This window comes from Ursus arctos, unplaced genomic scaffold (assembly GCF_023065955.2).
Source record: "Ursus arctos isolate Adak ecotype North America unplaced genomic scaffold, UrsArc2.0 scaffold_1, whole genome shotgun sequence".
NCBI lineage: Eukaryota > Metazoa > Chordata > Mammalia > Carnivora > Ursidae > Ursus > Ursus arctos.
In genome coordinates, this window is record NW_026622763.1 from 90,414,960 (window position 1) to 90,427,005 (window position 12,046).

The following is a 12,046-nucleotide window of genomic DNA, read 5'->3' on the forward strand; positions in this document are numbered from 1 at the left end:
TGTAAGATGGTGCGGCCACTTTGGACAACAGTCTGGCAGGTCCTCAAATGATTAAACATGCTGCAACCCCATGACCCAGCAATTAAACCCTTAGGTTACCTACCCAAGAAGAAGTGAAAACCTGAGTCCACGCGAAAACCGGCCCATGAATGCCCACAGCAGTGTTTTTTAAAAGAGCCAAAAAGTGGATACAAAGCAAACATTTGCCGACTGAGGTATGTAGGACCAAACTGTGGTGTGGCCATAAATGGAGTATTATTCAGCAACCAAAGCGAAGCACTGACCCCCACTCCAACCGGGGTGCGCCCTGAAAGTATTATGCTCAGTGAAAGAAGGCCACGTGCTGGGTAATTCCATTTACAGGAAATCTGCAGAACATTCCAATCTGCCCGGACAGAAAGGAGACAAGGCTGGGGATGGGGGCAAGAAATGGGGGGGTGGCTGCTGATGGCGGGGGAAGGGGGGGTGTCTGCCAATGGTGGGGGGGCAACGGAAAGGTTCCACAGTTAGGTTATGGTGATGGTCGTACAACCCCAAATATACTAAAACCCACCAAATCATATACTTTAAAACAGGTGCAGTGCCGGTATTAAGTTATATCAAGGAATACAAGTTTATTACATGATATTGGGAATATATAATGTTAACTGTTTTATATATATATATAAACATTTATATAAATATATACATACAATTTTTTTTTTTTAAGAGAGAGAGAAGGCCAAAAACTATTCTGTGGCTCTAAACCACCTCACACACATTCATGTGAGGAGAAAAAGGATCAGGAAGGGGGAGAGTCCAAGAGGAATTTTGGAGAGTGTTGTTTTACTGCTGGGGGCTTTTCCTGCCATCTTCTGGAGCAGAGAGCACAGGAGAAACAGAGCCTGGCTCAGTCTGAAGAGTGAGAGGCAGGCGGGGGAAGGGGGGGGACAGACAGAGGGGCTGCCTTGGCCACCTCCGTCCCAGGCTTGGCTGAGGCCAAGAGCAGGTAAGGGCTCCTGCAGGGCTGGGGAGGGAGAGCCAGCCTGGGGTCCCCTCAGACGCTGTCCAAGAGGGCCACCTGTTGGGCTGAACCGACCTCAGGAGGAGAAGGCTGCAGGGAGTGAGGACTGTGTGGGCCCAGAAGGGTTGTAAGAGTTGGCCAGAGCGGCAGTCCCCTGCCTGAGGGAAACACTGAGGGAGTGGCTTATGGGGAGCTTAAGGGGGGCCCCCAAAATGCCCACAAAAGCTCTGCAGGAGAGACACAGTCAGCATTCGACACCTCCAGAATCTTCCATTGGCAAAGAGCTCAGGAGTGGTCATCTGTGCCTGTCTCCACCGAGAGTGTTCCCGGTGGGTAGGAACCCCCTCCTGATTCCCTCCCTCATTCCCTCTCCGTAAGTCAGGAACCCTAGTGGGCCGCCCCCCACACACATACACGCACGGCTGGTGCCGGGCAGGAGCCGACAAGGGGAAAAGAACAAGCTGACTGATGTGCCAAGTCTGCTGGCCCTGGGCAAGCCGTGACTGACCAGAGGGTCCTCCATTCCCTGAGAGCAGCCACATCAGGCATGGGACTCACCCTAATATCATGCAGGCACAGGGAAGGCGGAGGACAGATTGAAGGGCAGTGGTAAACGAAGAAAGGGGTTTGTATAACCACACCCCGCAAGTCCTGCCTATTAGTCACGGAATAGCAGTGCCTACTGGGGAGGGGTAACCACGAGAACGTGGAGCTGGTGGGGCCCGGCTCAGGGCGGGTACCAGGGCTCGCTACCCTCCAGTCACTGGCACTGTTATCATTACCATCGTTAAGGCTTTAGAGCTGAAGTCCCCTTTGGAATCCACCCTCCTCGATTCACTGATAAGGGAACTGAGAACCAGAGAGGAGAAGTAACTTTCCCAAGGTCACACAGCAAGGTGGTGTCAGAGGCAAGTCTCTGGAGTCCCAGGAGTGGGGCTCGCAGAAAAGAGCCAGCTGTAGACGGTTCCCAGAGAGTAGAGGGGCCAGACGGATGTGGAATTTTTCTCAAGAAGAGAGGGCTTGTATACATTCAAATCACCTCTCTACCTTCCCTCCTCCAGCACTTAATAATAATAATAATAATAATAATAATAATAGTAATAGTAACAGACACAAATTACTGCCAGCATAGTCCATACCAGGCAATCTGTACTTCGCCTTTCGTGTACATTACCTCATTGGATCTTAACAACAATCTCATGAGGAAAGTACTGTTATTGTACCCATTTTATAGATATGACATTTGGGTCTCAGAGAGGTAAAGTGCCTTGACCAAGGAACACAGTTATAAACAACAGGGCATAGAACCAGATCTTCTGATTCTAGATCCCACAGACTTCATCCCTATCATAGATCTTAATCTGTTCAACATTATTTTCACTTTCCGCACCATTTCTCAACCCCCTTTGAAGTTAGGCTTGGGTGTGTGACTTGCTTTGGCCAATGAAATGTCGGCAGAAGGAATGTGTGTCACGTCCGGGCAGAAGCAGCGTGCACGTCACAGTGTCCGTACCCATTGTGACAGCAGTGACCACTGAAACAGCTATGGGATGAAGCCACCACCAGCCTGGAATAAGTAAGATGAACGCAGACCCCTTGCCAACCCATACTGGACAGGCAGCATGGGCAAGAATTTTTTTTTTTTTAGTAAGAATTTGGGGCTATTTGTTACCCAGCATAACTAAGCCTCTCCTGACTCCTACAACTGTCACTGGGCTACAGTGTTGCCCCCGCTCCAAGCTCATGAGGTGGGAAGGTCTGAGAGGGAAATTCAGCAGGTCCACCTTGGCACCTCCCAACTCACAGAAACAAACGATGATTAAGCCCAAAGAAACAGAAAGAACGACTCCTCCAGTGCCCTCGCTTTACAGAAATAAGGGAGATCTGCAGAAAAGGAGTTACCAAGGACACCCAGAACACAAATCTCCAGGCCAACGTCTGTCTGAGTCTGTCTGTCTCTCTCTCCAGGTCTCTGCCTCTCTCTCCCTCCCTCTTTCCCCTCTCTCAAAAACAAAAACAAAAACAAAACAAAAACCAGAGAATTCTTAGACAAGCCCAGCTCAGGAGAAGTCATCGCTGACCAGGGGACTCCGGGCTGCCATCACGGAGGCTCTTCCCTGGCTCAGACAACAGAGCTCGAGGAGGCACTGGGTACCCTACAGTACTGGAAGTCGCCCTGAGGAAGGGAATGCCTCTCCTCACAGATCCTCTGAGGGCTGAGAAGCTTGAGCACAAAAACAACACTCCCTTGTCACCAGCCCCTGGCTCTTGGGGGACTTCCCACAGAAACAAAGGAGGGCCTGATGGGCACCACGCAGGAGAAACCCAGAAGAGGGGTGGTTACCAGCCCCCCTGGCCATCTGCATCCAGGCCTGAGGGCTTGTCACGGTCTCCAATCTTTCTTTTAGCCCCGAGCAATCCACTGCTGTGCCCAGCATGCACCCCGATACCCACTTAAGTTGTGAGAGGCCCTGAACAACTCAATGTCTGAGGAGGTTGGGGACAGGAGAAGTGAATGGGGACAGTGAGGCAACTCAGGCCTGGCCAGCCTCCGGGCTGCTTGGAGGTGGAAGGCAGCCCACAGCTCTTGGTATGGAACTGGCTTCCGAGAAGGCTTGTCCTGGCACACTCTGGAGGAATTTGGAGGCTGCTCTGTGCAGCATAGGCAAAAAATACAGCCCCACTCCCACCCACAGGGAGCTGGTTGCTGGGAGCTGGGCATGGGGCTTCAGAACTCAGGCCAAACAGCTAATGGGGCTTCTGGAGGCTGTGAGATGTGGTGTCAGCCAGAGCGCTGAGCTGGCAGGCTCCAGACCAAACCAGAGAAAGACAGACACAGCCTGCAAGGAGGAGGCTGGTGGGGGGCCAGACCACTCTCCCCTCCACCCGCCCTGGACCTTCTCTTCCCCACCCCCCCAACTCAGAACCCAGACTCCAGGCATCCGACTACAGGCAATCCAGAAAACTCCTTCCTCGGTGTCATGGGCTGACGTGTTCCCCCCCAAATTCATATGTCGAAGTCCTAACCCCCAGTACCTCAGAATGAGGCTGTATTTGGAAATAGGGCCTTTAAAGAAGTAATGCAGTTAAAACGCGGTCACAGGAGTGCGCCCTCGTCCAGTCTGACTGGTGTCCTTATAAAGAAGGGATCGGGACACAGACGCACACAGAGGGAGGGCCGAGCAAGGCACAGGAGAAGACCACCACCTACGAGCTCTGGAGGAACCAGTGCTGTGGACACCCGGCACTCAGACTGCTGGCCTCCAGAGGTGGGAAAGACTCGTCTGCTGTTGAAGCCGCCCAGTCTGTGGTACCCTGCGGTGACCGCCCGCGCAGACCCAGCAGCGGCCTGTGGGGCTCACCAGAGGGTGCTTCTCCCTAAGTCAGGAGTCCCAGAGATGGCGCGTGCTCCCCTGCTCCCCAGCCACATGTCCCAAGGCCTGGAACCTTCTCTGGTCAGAAAGTTCTTGATATTGAGTTTCTATCTGATTCTTCAGCTTCTGTCACTCCCCTTTCCATCTGGCCTGAGTGCAGGGAGCCATACGGGTCCCAGAGCCTCCATGGTCACTGCAGCCTTGGTCCACCACACATCGGCAACTCTCCCTTTTCCCTCGTCCAAAGGGGAACGGCCTGCCCCGTGTGGCGGGGAGCTCTCTGCCATCTAAAGGTGTGAGAAATTGGACAAGCATCTGCAAGGACCACCCGAATTAGGGGGTGTAGGGCGCCAAATATGCTGAGCTCCAAGGGAGGTGGGAAGGCACCCCTGGATTCAATATCAACCCCACATCCTATCTCATGACCGCCCCCCACCCCGGCACGACCACCTTCTCCACATGTCGGTGTGGCCATCGGCGCAACGGGGTCAGGAGAACAGGAGCTGAGGCCATGCCAAGTGAGGCTCCACACGTGAGGATTTTCTCCCCCTCCGGCAGGTCCCCGGCCTCTCGAGCCTCAGTGTCATCCCTGTGGCAGTAGGGCATCAGATGGGCTCCGTGACTGGCCCAGGCCACCCCAGAGAACAGAAGTCCATGGATTTTCTTCCATCATTTTGCTGCTGAGATCAACCAGCGATGTCTTGAGGGAGTGGCAACTTGAACTGGGAATGGGGGGGTCAGGAGGAGAAGGGGGTGCAGGCATCGAGGAAGGGGTTAAGAAGAGGCAGGAGCAGGTGGAACTGGGGGTAGAGGGCTGACAGCCCTCACTGCAAGGAGGGGGTGAGGAGCAGCCCGGGCCAGAGATAATCTCTCTCTGTTCCCCAGTGCCTGGCTCAGCGCCCCCTGCCTTCCCCTCTGAGTCACCCGGTGGCCTCCAGAGACACTGGCCTGGCCTTTCTGATCCCCTCCCTCACCGGGCCTGAAATAGGAGAGGCGTGCCACTTCCAGAAATGGCCTCACCTCACCTCAGACACGCTACCCCTCCTTATTTTGAGAGGCCATCCCCTCACCAGAGGCATCGCAGTGCGAGCAGCCCCACGCCATCTTGGGGGGTGGCATAGGGACATCAAGGGACACGCCTCAGCTGTTGCCTGCACTTAAGTCCAGCTAAGCACCTGCCCAGTGGTCTCCCGGCTGCTACGCTCCAGGTACGGCTACATCCTAAGGCCCAGGACAGGGGTTCTCCGGCCAGCCCAGTGGTGAGAGATGGGGACAAGCTCGGTGGTGACCCAGGGGGTGTCACGGGAACCGGCACCCAGAATGCAGGCATCTGTGGTTACCAAAACAGCTCGGTGGTTAGTGCTGGGGTTCCACACCCAGGTCTGCTCTGCACTGGTGAGGCAACCTTACACAGGTTACTGAACCCCACTGTGCCCGTTTCCCTACCCAGGCACGGTAACAGTGCCCCTCACAGAGTGGCTGTGAGCCTTAGGTGAAATGGTGACTCACAAGGGCTTGGCGCCGTGGCTGGCGCGTAGCAAAGCCAGGGCGGGCTCCCAAGGCCAACGGGCCTCCCCCTTAGCCTTGTCTGCAGACGCCAGAGACACTGGCCACCGTCACTACGGACGTGTCAGAGACTCCTGAGGGGCCACGACAGGCCGCCTCCGCAGCTCCTAGTCTCCAGAAGGTGCTCAAAATGATTTGTTGACTGAATCCCCCTTCACAGGAGAGTAAGCCGAGGCCCTGAGAGGATGGCGTCTTGTCAAAGGAGCTGAACCCGGGTAGTTTGGATCCAGAGGCCACACTCTGGATCCCTACACTAAACTGCCTTTCGGGAAAAATGCTCCATTAAGCCAGTGACACCCCAAGTCTGTAGAAAAGGAAACGGAGAGCATAAGAAGGCTAAGAAAGGCCTTCAGCTACAGAAGGGGGGATCTGGGACCTGGACCGGCCCCGGGCAGTCAGGCCTCAAGCACACATGCTCAGCCACTCTACCACAGCACCTCGGGGCTAGCCTGCCTCTCCCTGTCCGTGACTACCTCCGGGAGCAGGCACAGCCACCTCGGGTACCACATACCCACAGAGCCCATCCCCCCAGCCACAGGGCCACTCCAGGGAGCTCCCAGGCACCTTCCAGGCTCCAGCTGGAGCCATCTGCTGGGCACCCCAGAGTCTTGGAGGTTAAGTGTCCTTACCCCAACTAGTATATGGGGAAACTGAGGCACAGGGACTTGCCCACAACTAAAGAGACAGGCCCAGGCCTCCTACTTCCCTCTCTTGATCAAGAAAATTAGCCAGAAGAAAATGCTTTTATCTCTGGGTCCCCGAACCTAGAACTTTCCAGAAGTGCCTCCAGCCAGAAAGAAAAGCAGGATTGGAATAATGGTCACTGTTCCCGCCCCACGGCTGGCTTTCCCGTCCCCATGCGGGATGCCGCCCAGCAGCAGACAGGCAGAGTCTGTCCTGGTGACCACCCCAACTGCGTAACTCCCAGTCCAGGCCAACTGTACTCGGGACAGGCCAGGCCAAGGAAGAGGACAGCAGAGCCTCGATCTGCTTCCCCTGCCTTCCCTTCCCACCCTTCAGGCATAGGGCCAGCTTCTCAGCCTCCAGACAGGGGTCCCTCTGTCCCTGCAGGGTGAGCTGACCTTTCACTGGCCAGAAAGTCCCACTGGTTCCGTCCCCCTGCCTGGGGGGATGGATGAGGAGAGAGGAGGGAAGCAAGGGATGGAGAAGAGTCCAGGGCTCCCTCAACCTCTCCTTCCTCCCTGTTCCTGCCTCTCACTGCTGCTGTCTCCCTCTGCTCCGCCGGCCGTCTGCCCCAGGCCTTCCCTTGAGGCAGCTCTGTCCCCACCGGGCCTTCCCCGGCCTCTCCTTCCCCCTTAACTATCTTGCCTTTTGTTTGCCTGGCACTTTATAGTTTACGGAAGGTTTTTAGATTTACCACTGCACGGAATCCACAGCAGGGAGAGACGGGGACACATTGAAAATACCTCCAAATTGCCAAGTGTTCTTGTTAAAAATGCAAACATCCCCAGAACGATAAACAATTAGGCTGGCAGCCGCTGGTAGCTTAGAACGAATTCATTTCATCCTCTGCCCTCTCCCCAGCCACTCAGCACCGCGGAGGGGGCCGGGGCAGTGGGGAGGAATGCTTGGGGCGGTGCCTCAGCAGGACGGGGTATCTGGGGGGAGGACAGGAGGGCGGAAACGAAGGTAGGCTTGAGGACAAGCAATCGGCTTTGCACGGTGCTGCCTGTAAACAACACGCCCTCAGCGAGCCCTAAATGCTAGCCCAAACACCGCCCGCATCCGGCTCGCTCTGAAATCCATCACTCATTCTGGTATCTCAAAGGCCAGAGGGAGAATCTTTTTGGAGAAAAGGCCTAGAAGACTTGCAGGGTGGAGTCAACAAATCGAAAACCCTGGAGAAGAAGGTGGAAGGAGGCAGGGGAGTGCAGAGGATCAGGAGCGAGTGGGGGGCCAGCAGGCCTGGCCCTCCCTAACCCAGCTCTGCCCCAGGGCCCAGAGTCCCCAGGATGGCACAGCCCCACCCTAGGACCAGCTGCAGCCCCAGGGGCTGGGATCTGGTGTCCTTGAAAGGACATATCCTGGGCCGTGGGGGTAAATCAAAAGACCCTTCCTTCCGGGGGGGGTCTCAGTTACCCCCAAATGATAACTGCAGGATGGGCCGACAGTCCTGAGAACCCTTCCAGCTCCCGCATCTGCAGTTCCGGGACCAAATCAGAAAAGCAAGTCTATGCCAAACCCCACGCAGGCATCTCAAGAGCTCCTGGGCTCCAGCTGTGCTCAGTTTTAGAGGTCCCACCCTGCCTCCCATATTTAAATAAACCACACAAACAAATACAACCCACATCTAACCCTCAAGGACTGAAGTGAGTTGCAGTCACCCACTTGACATAATGCTAGGTTTTGTAGCTAAATTAAACATGCATTAATTTCGACTGCGGCTTACTTTTCAAATTTTGGAGCCTATCGGTTACCAGCTCTCAAACATTTTTCTTGGCTATTGATGAAAGCTTGTAGGCCTTACACGCTGTGTCTAATTCCTAGCGCTCTGACCCCGGGGAACTCAGGCCGTGAGCCTGGAGACATCTAAGAGCAGGTTTCAAAGAAATCGAACAAAGTCCTGTGTTTGCTGCACGGGAGTTATGTCAAGCTCTCACTCAAGGCCACCTCCTCCAAGGAGCCCTCCCAGGCCCCTCCAGCTCTCAAGAATCCCTCCCCTGCCAGTGTCAGAGCACAGGCCGTTCATGGTTCGTGCCCTGTCTTCATTATTTCACACATTCCTGTTTTGCCTTATTGTCCCCCACCGAACTGGGAGCTCTCCAAGGTGCCCTGGACCTCTCCTCGGCCTCCCCTCTGAACCCACTATGGTGCTGCAGCCCACCAGGAGCGCCGAGGCCACAGGAGCAGGGCAGTGCCACGCGGAGAGGAGCTGGAAGCCCAGTTGCCACCTACCCTCCATGCCGTCCTCTCGATGCCCATCAAAGTTGTCATAGGAATCCCATCGGATGAGGGGATCAGAGGTGTTATAGTCCACGGACACGCTCGGCCCGTTCTCCAGGTGTTCCATGCCTGAAGGAATGGGGCGGGAGGGCAGCGAAGAGAAAGGAAAAAAAAAGGATTAGCAGCTAGAAAAAAAGAGAAGAAGCCAACAGCTTCCCCCAGGGCTGCTCCCTGAGGGGCTTCTCATTTTCCTGACCACGTGCGGTGCGGCCAGTGGCTTAGAGTGGACAGAGAACCCAGGAGTCTGGTTTCTTGCATTCTTGTTTTGTTTTGTTTTGTTTTGGGAGGGGGGAACAGAGCAGAGGGAGAAGGAGAGAGAGAGGGACCCCGGAGCAGGATCCACGCCCAGCATGGAGCCCAACACGGGGCTCCATCCCACGACCCTGAGATAGTGACCTGAGCCGAAATCAAGAGTCAGATGCTCAACAGACTCAACCAGGCGCCCCTGGTTTCTTGCATTCTTAAGAAGGCTCATATCCGGTTACAGGGGTAAATCAAGACAGGACACTGAGGAATGAAGAGCCCCCCGGGAGAAAGCTGGGGGGCCTTCTGGCCAGGTGTCTGCCTCTTCCTTTTCCGTGTCCCAGAGGCCCCTGGGGCAGTGCCAGGAGACCAGAAAGTCTGCCTCTGTGTCAGAGGGAGTATGGAAAGGCTTGTGATGAGCAGCATGAGGTCGAGGACAGCAGGGAAACCATGGCCATGACACTGAGAGGACACAGGTCATTCCAATCATCCCCCTGCCTCCCATTTAAGAGGCTCCGGCTCCAGGCAGAAATGTGAGGGGAGAAGCAGTCTCTCCTACACATCCACAGAAAGATGAAGACTGCACGAGCTGTAAGTCCCACCTCCTAGGGCAAGTCCCTTTCCCAACCTGGCAGTCCTTCCTTGAATCTTCCCAGTGTCCCTCCGTCTGTAGCCTAACTTCGGCTCATCTCATTCTGTTCTCAGATAGGGTGGAGAACAACTGGTCTCCACATATAACCAGCCTAAAGGCTTAACAGCTATTATTAAATTGGCCTTCTCATCTTCAGGTTGAACCACCTCAGTCCTCGTAAATACTTCTCATCCATCCAGCACCTCTGAATGTCCCTTCAGCCACTCCCTCCATCTGCCACAGCCCTCAGTCTCTGAATATAATGGGATGGTGACCTAATGGGACCAGAACAGTTTATCCTATCCAGCACCTCTCAGTCGGCCCTTTTATTTTTATTATCCAAATATTAAGTCACTGATTCATGTTTAGCTAGGGGTCCACTGTGATACCCAGATCCTTTACTGCTGGCCTGCCTCTCATTTACAGGTAACTTGATAATTGCAGAGCACATCAGTAGGAGAATGGTGGGGGTGGGGAGAGGACAGGTTAGGATGGAGGCAAGGGGGTAGAAAAATGAACTCTAACAAGCTTATACCTTGAATTTTCTCTGGTCCATAAGAAAACACAAATTCTACTTTGCCATATTCTGGAAATCGATCATCTGAAAAGAGAGAAGGAAAGACAAAAATGAGCAATTAATTCCCAAAAAGGACTCCAACTTTAATGTTTCTGGAGAAGGTTAAAATAATACACAAACATATGGTTGATAATACCATATACATATATAATGAAATAAGCCTCTTGCCCACTTTGGCCCCAGTCCTACTTGCCTGAGATAACCATTCCCAACCATTTCTATTTCTTGTTCTACTAGCAGTTACCTCTAAGACTCTAATAGCCCCTATTTTTATGCCACTATTTCCTGATATACCAATTTCAAGTAATCTCCATTGATTTACCACTATGAAGATAATGAATTTGGCCCACTAATATCACTCCCATCTCCCTTCTTATTAAATCTAGTAGTAGTATTTATTCTGATTGCCTTTGAAACTCTAAATACTACAGCTAAGCCTCTATTTCTTGAACTGTCCATTTTTAGTGGTGCCGACTCCCTCTGTGTAAGAGGAGAAAGTTTGTGCCCCCACTTTCCCCTGCCTCTACCAACTCCACCTTTATGTTGTCTGTTACCCCTTTATTTTTCCCTGTTAAGACTGATAACATTTACATTCTGTTCTGTAATCATTATGGCGTCTTCTGTTTCTGCCCTCCTGGCTCCAGTACAGAGGAAACTCATCATAGACACATCCTTCTACTGCATGAGCCAGACTGCACTTGGGGGGGGAGGGTTCAGGATCCTCTCCACCCCCCACCCCACCCCTGAGCCCCAGCCCTACTCTCTTCTCTTGGCCTAAGCCCAGTCTGGACACAGATTACCGTCCAGTGCTTGTGGGAAGAGAAGTTACAGTAGGGATGGTGACTGCCCATCATGCCTGTGCATGTCTCCATCACTGCAGGCACCGCTTCCTAGTACCCCGCTCATGTGTCTCTTTCTCCCATGGAACTGTGAGTTCCCTGAAGGTAGGGCCTGACTTCTTTCTCTTTGTATCCCCAGGGTCTAGCACATGCCTGACACATAGAGACCCATAAGTATTTCTTAGTGGATGGACAGATGGATTTGGATGGATGAGTGGGTGGGTGGATGGATAGATTTAGATGGGTAGGTGGGTAGATGGATGGATGAATGGGTGGATGGATGGACAGATGGATTTGGATGGGTGGGTGGACAGATGGGTGAGTAAATAGATGGATGGTTGGATGGATGGATTCGGACGAGTAGGTAGGTGGATGGATGGATAGGTGGGTGGATGAGTGAACAGGTGAATGGATGTGGATATTGTCCCAGGTCTGAATGTGATACAGACAAAACCCTAAATAGATAAAGAAGCAACGGAAGACACCTCCCTAACCACCTCTCCTTCCCTTAGAAAATGGTTTCGCCTTCACTGCTGCCATAGGTCCTCCATTATTTCTCTTCTACCTTGTGGTACTATAACTTGCTAGGTCTATGTCTCTGTTCAATGAGCCCACCTTTGAAGGCATCATCAAGGTCTTCCTTCCCAAAGACAACCCCCAGGTCATGGATGGCACAGGTGTGGAACTGCACACGGAAGATGACATCTCGGGCTGGGCTCCGGAACTTCTTGTGGTAGCACTTCAGCTGGGTGGGAAGGAGAGCAGAGCCCATCAGGGGCCAGAGGAGGGGACATCAGGTCTCGGGGAGCCTCCTTATTAGCTCCTTGACTGAGACCCCAGGGCTCACCC

At 53.6% G+C, this 12,046-nt stretch overlaps 1 protein-coding gene across 21 annotated transcripts in view; it reads right to left on the reverse strand.

Annotated features, from left to right (window-relative positions):
• The window catches only part of TNS1 (tensin 1), a 213,126-nt gene that overhangs the window by 65,815 nt on the left and 135,265 nt on the right, over positions 1–12,046 (reverse strand). For all 21 annotated transcript variants that reach the window (XM_057304703.1, XM_026491980.4, XM_044381181.3 and 18 more), the window contains 3 exons: positions 11,813–11,942; positions 10,317–10,382; positions 8,860–8,976 (listed from right to left, as the gene is read on the reverse strand). In XM_057304703.1, the coding sequence (XP_057160686.1) occupies positions 8,860–8,976; positions 10,317–10,382; positions 11,813–11,942 (313 nt within the window). The remainder of the gene's footprint in view (positions 1–8,859; positions 8,977–10,316; positions 10,383–11,812; positions 11,943–12,046) is intronic.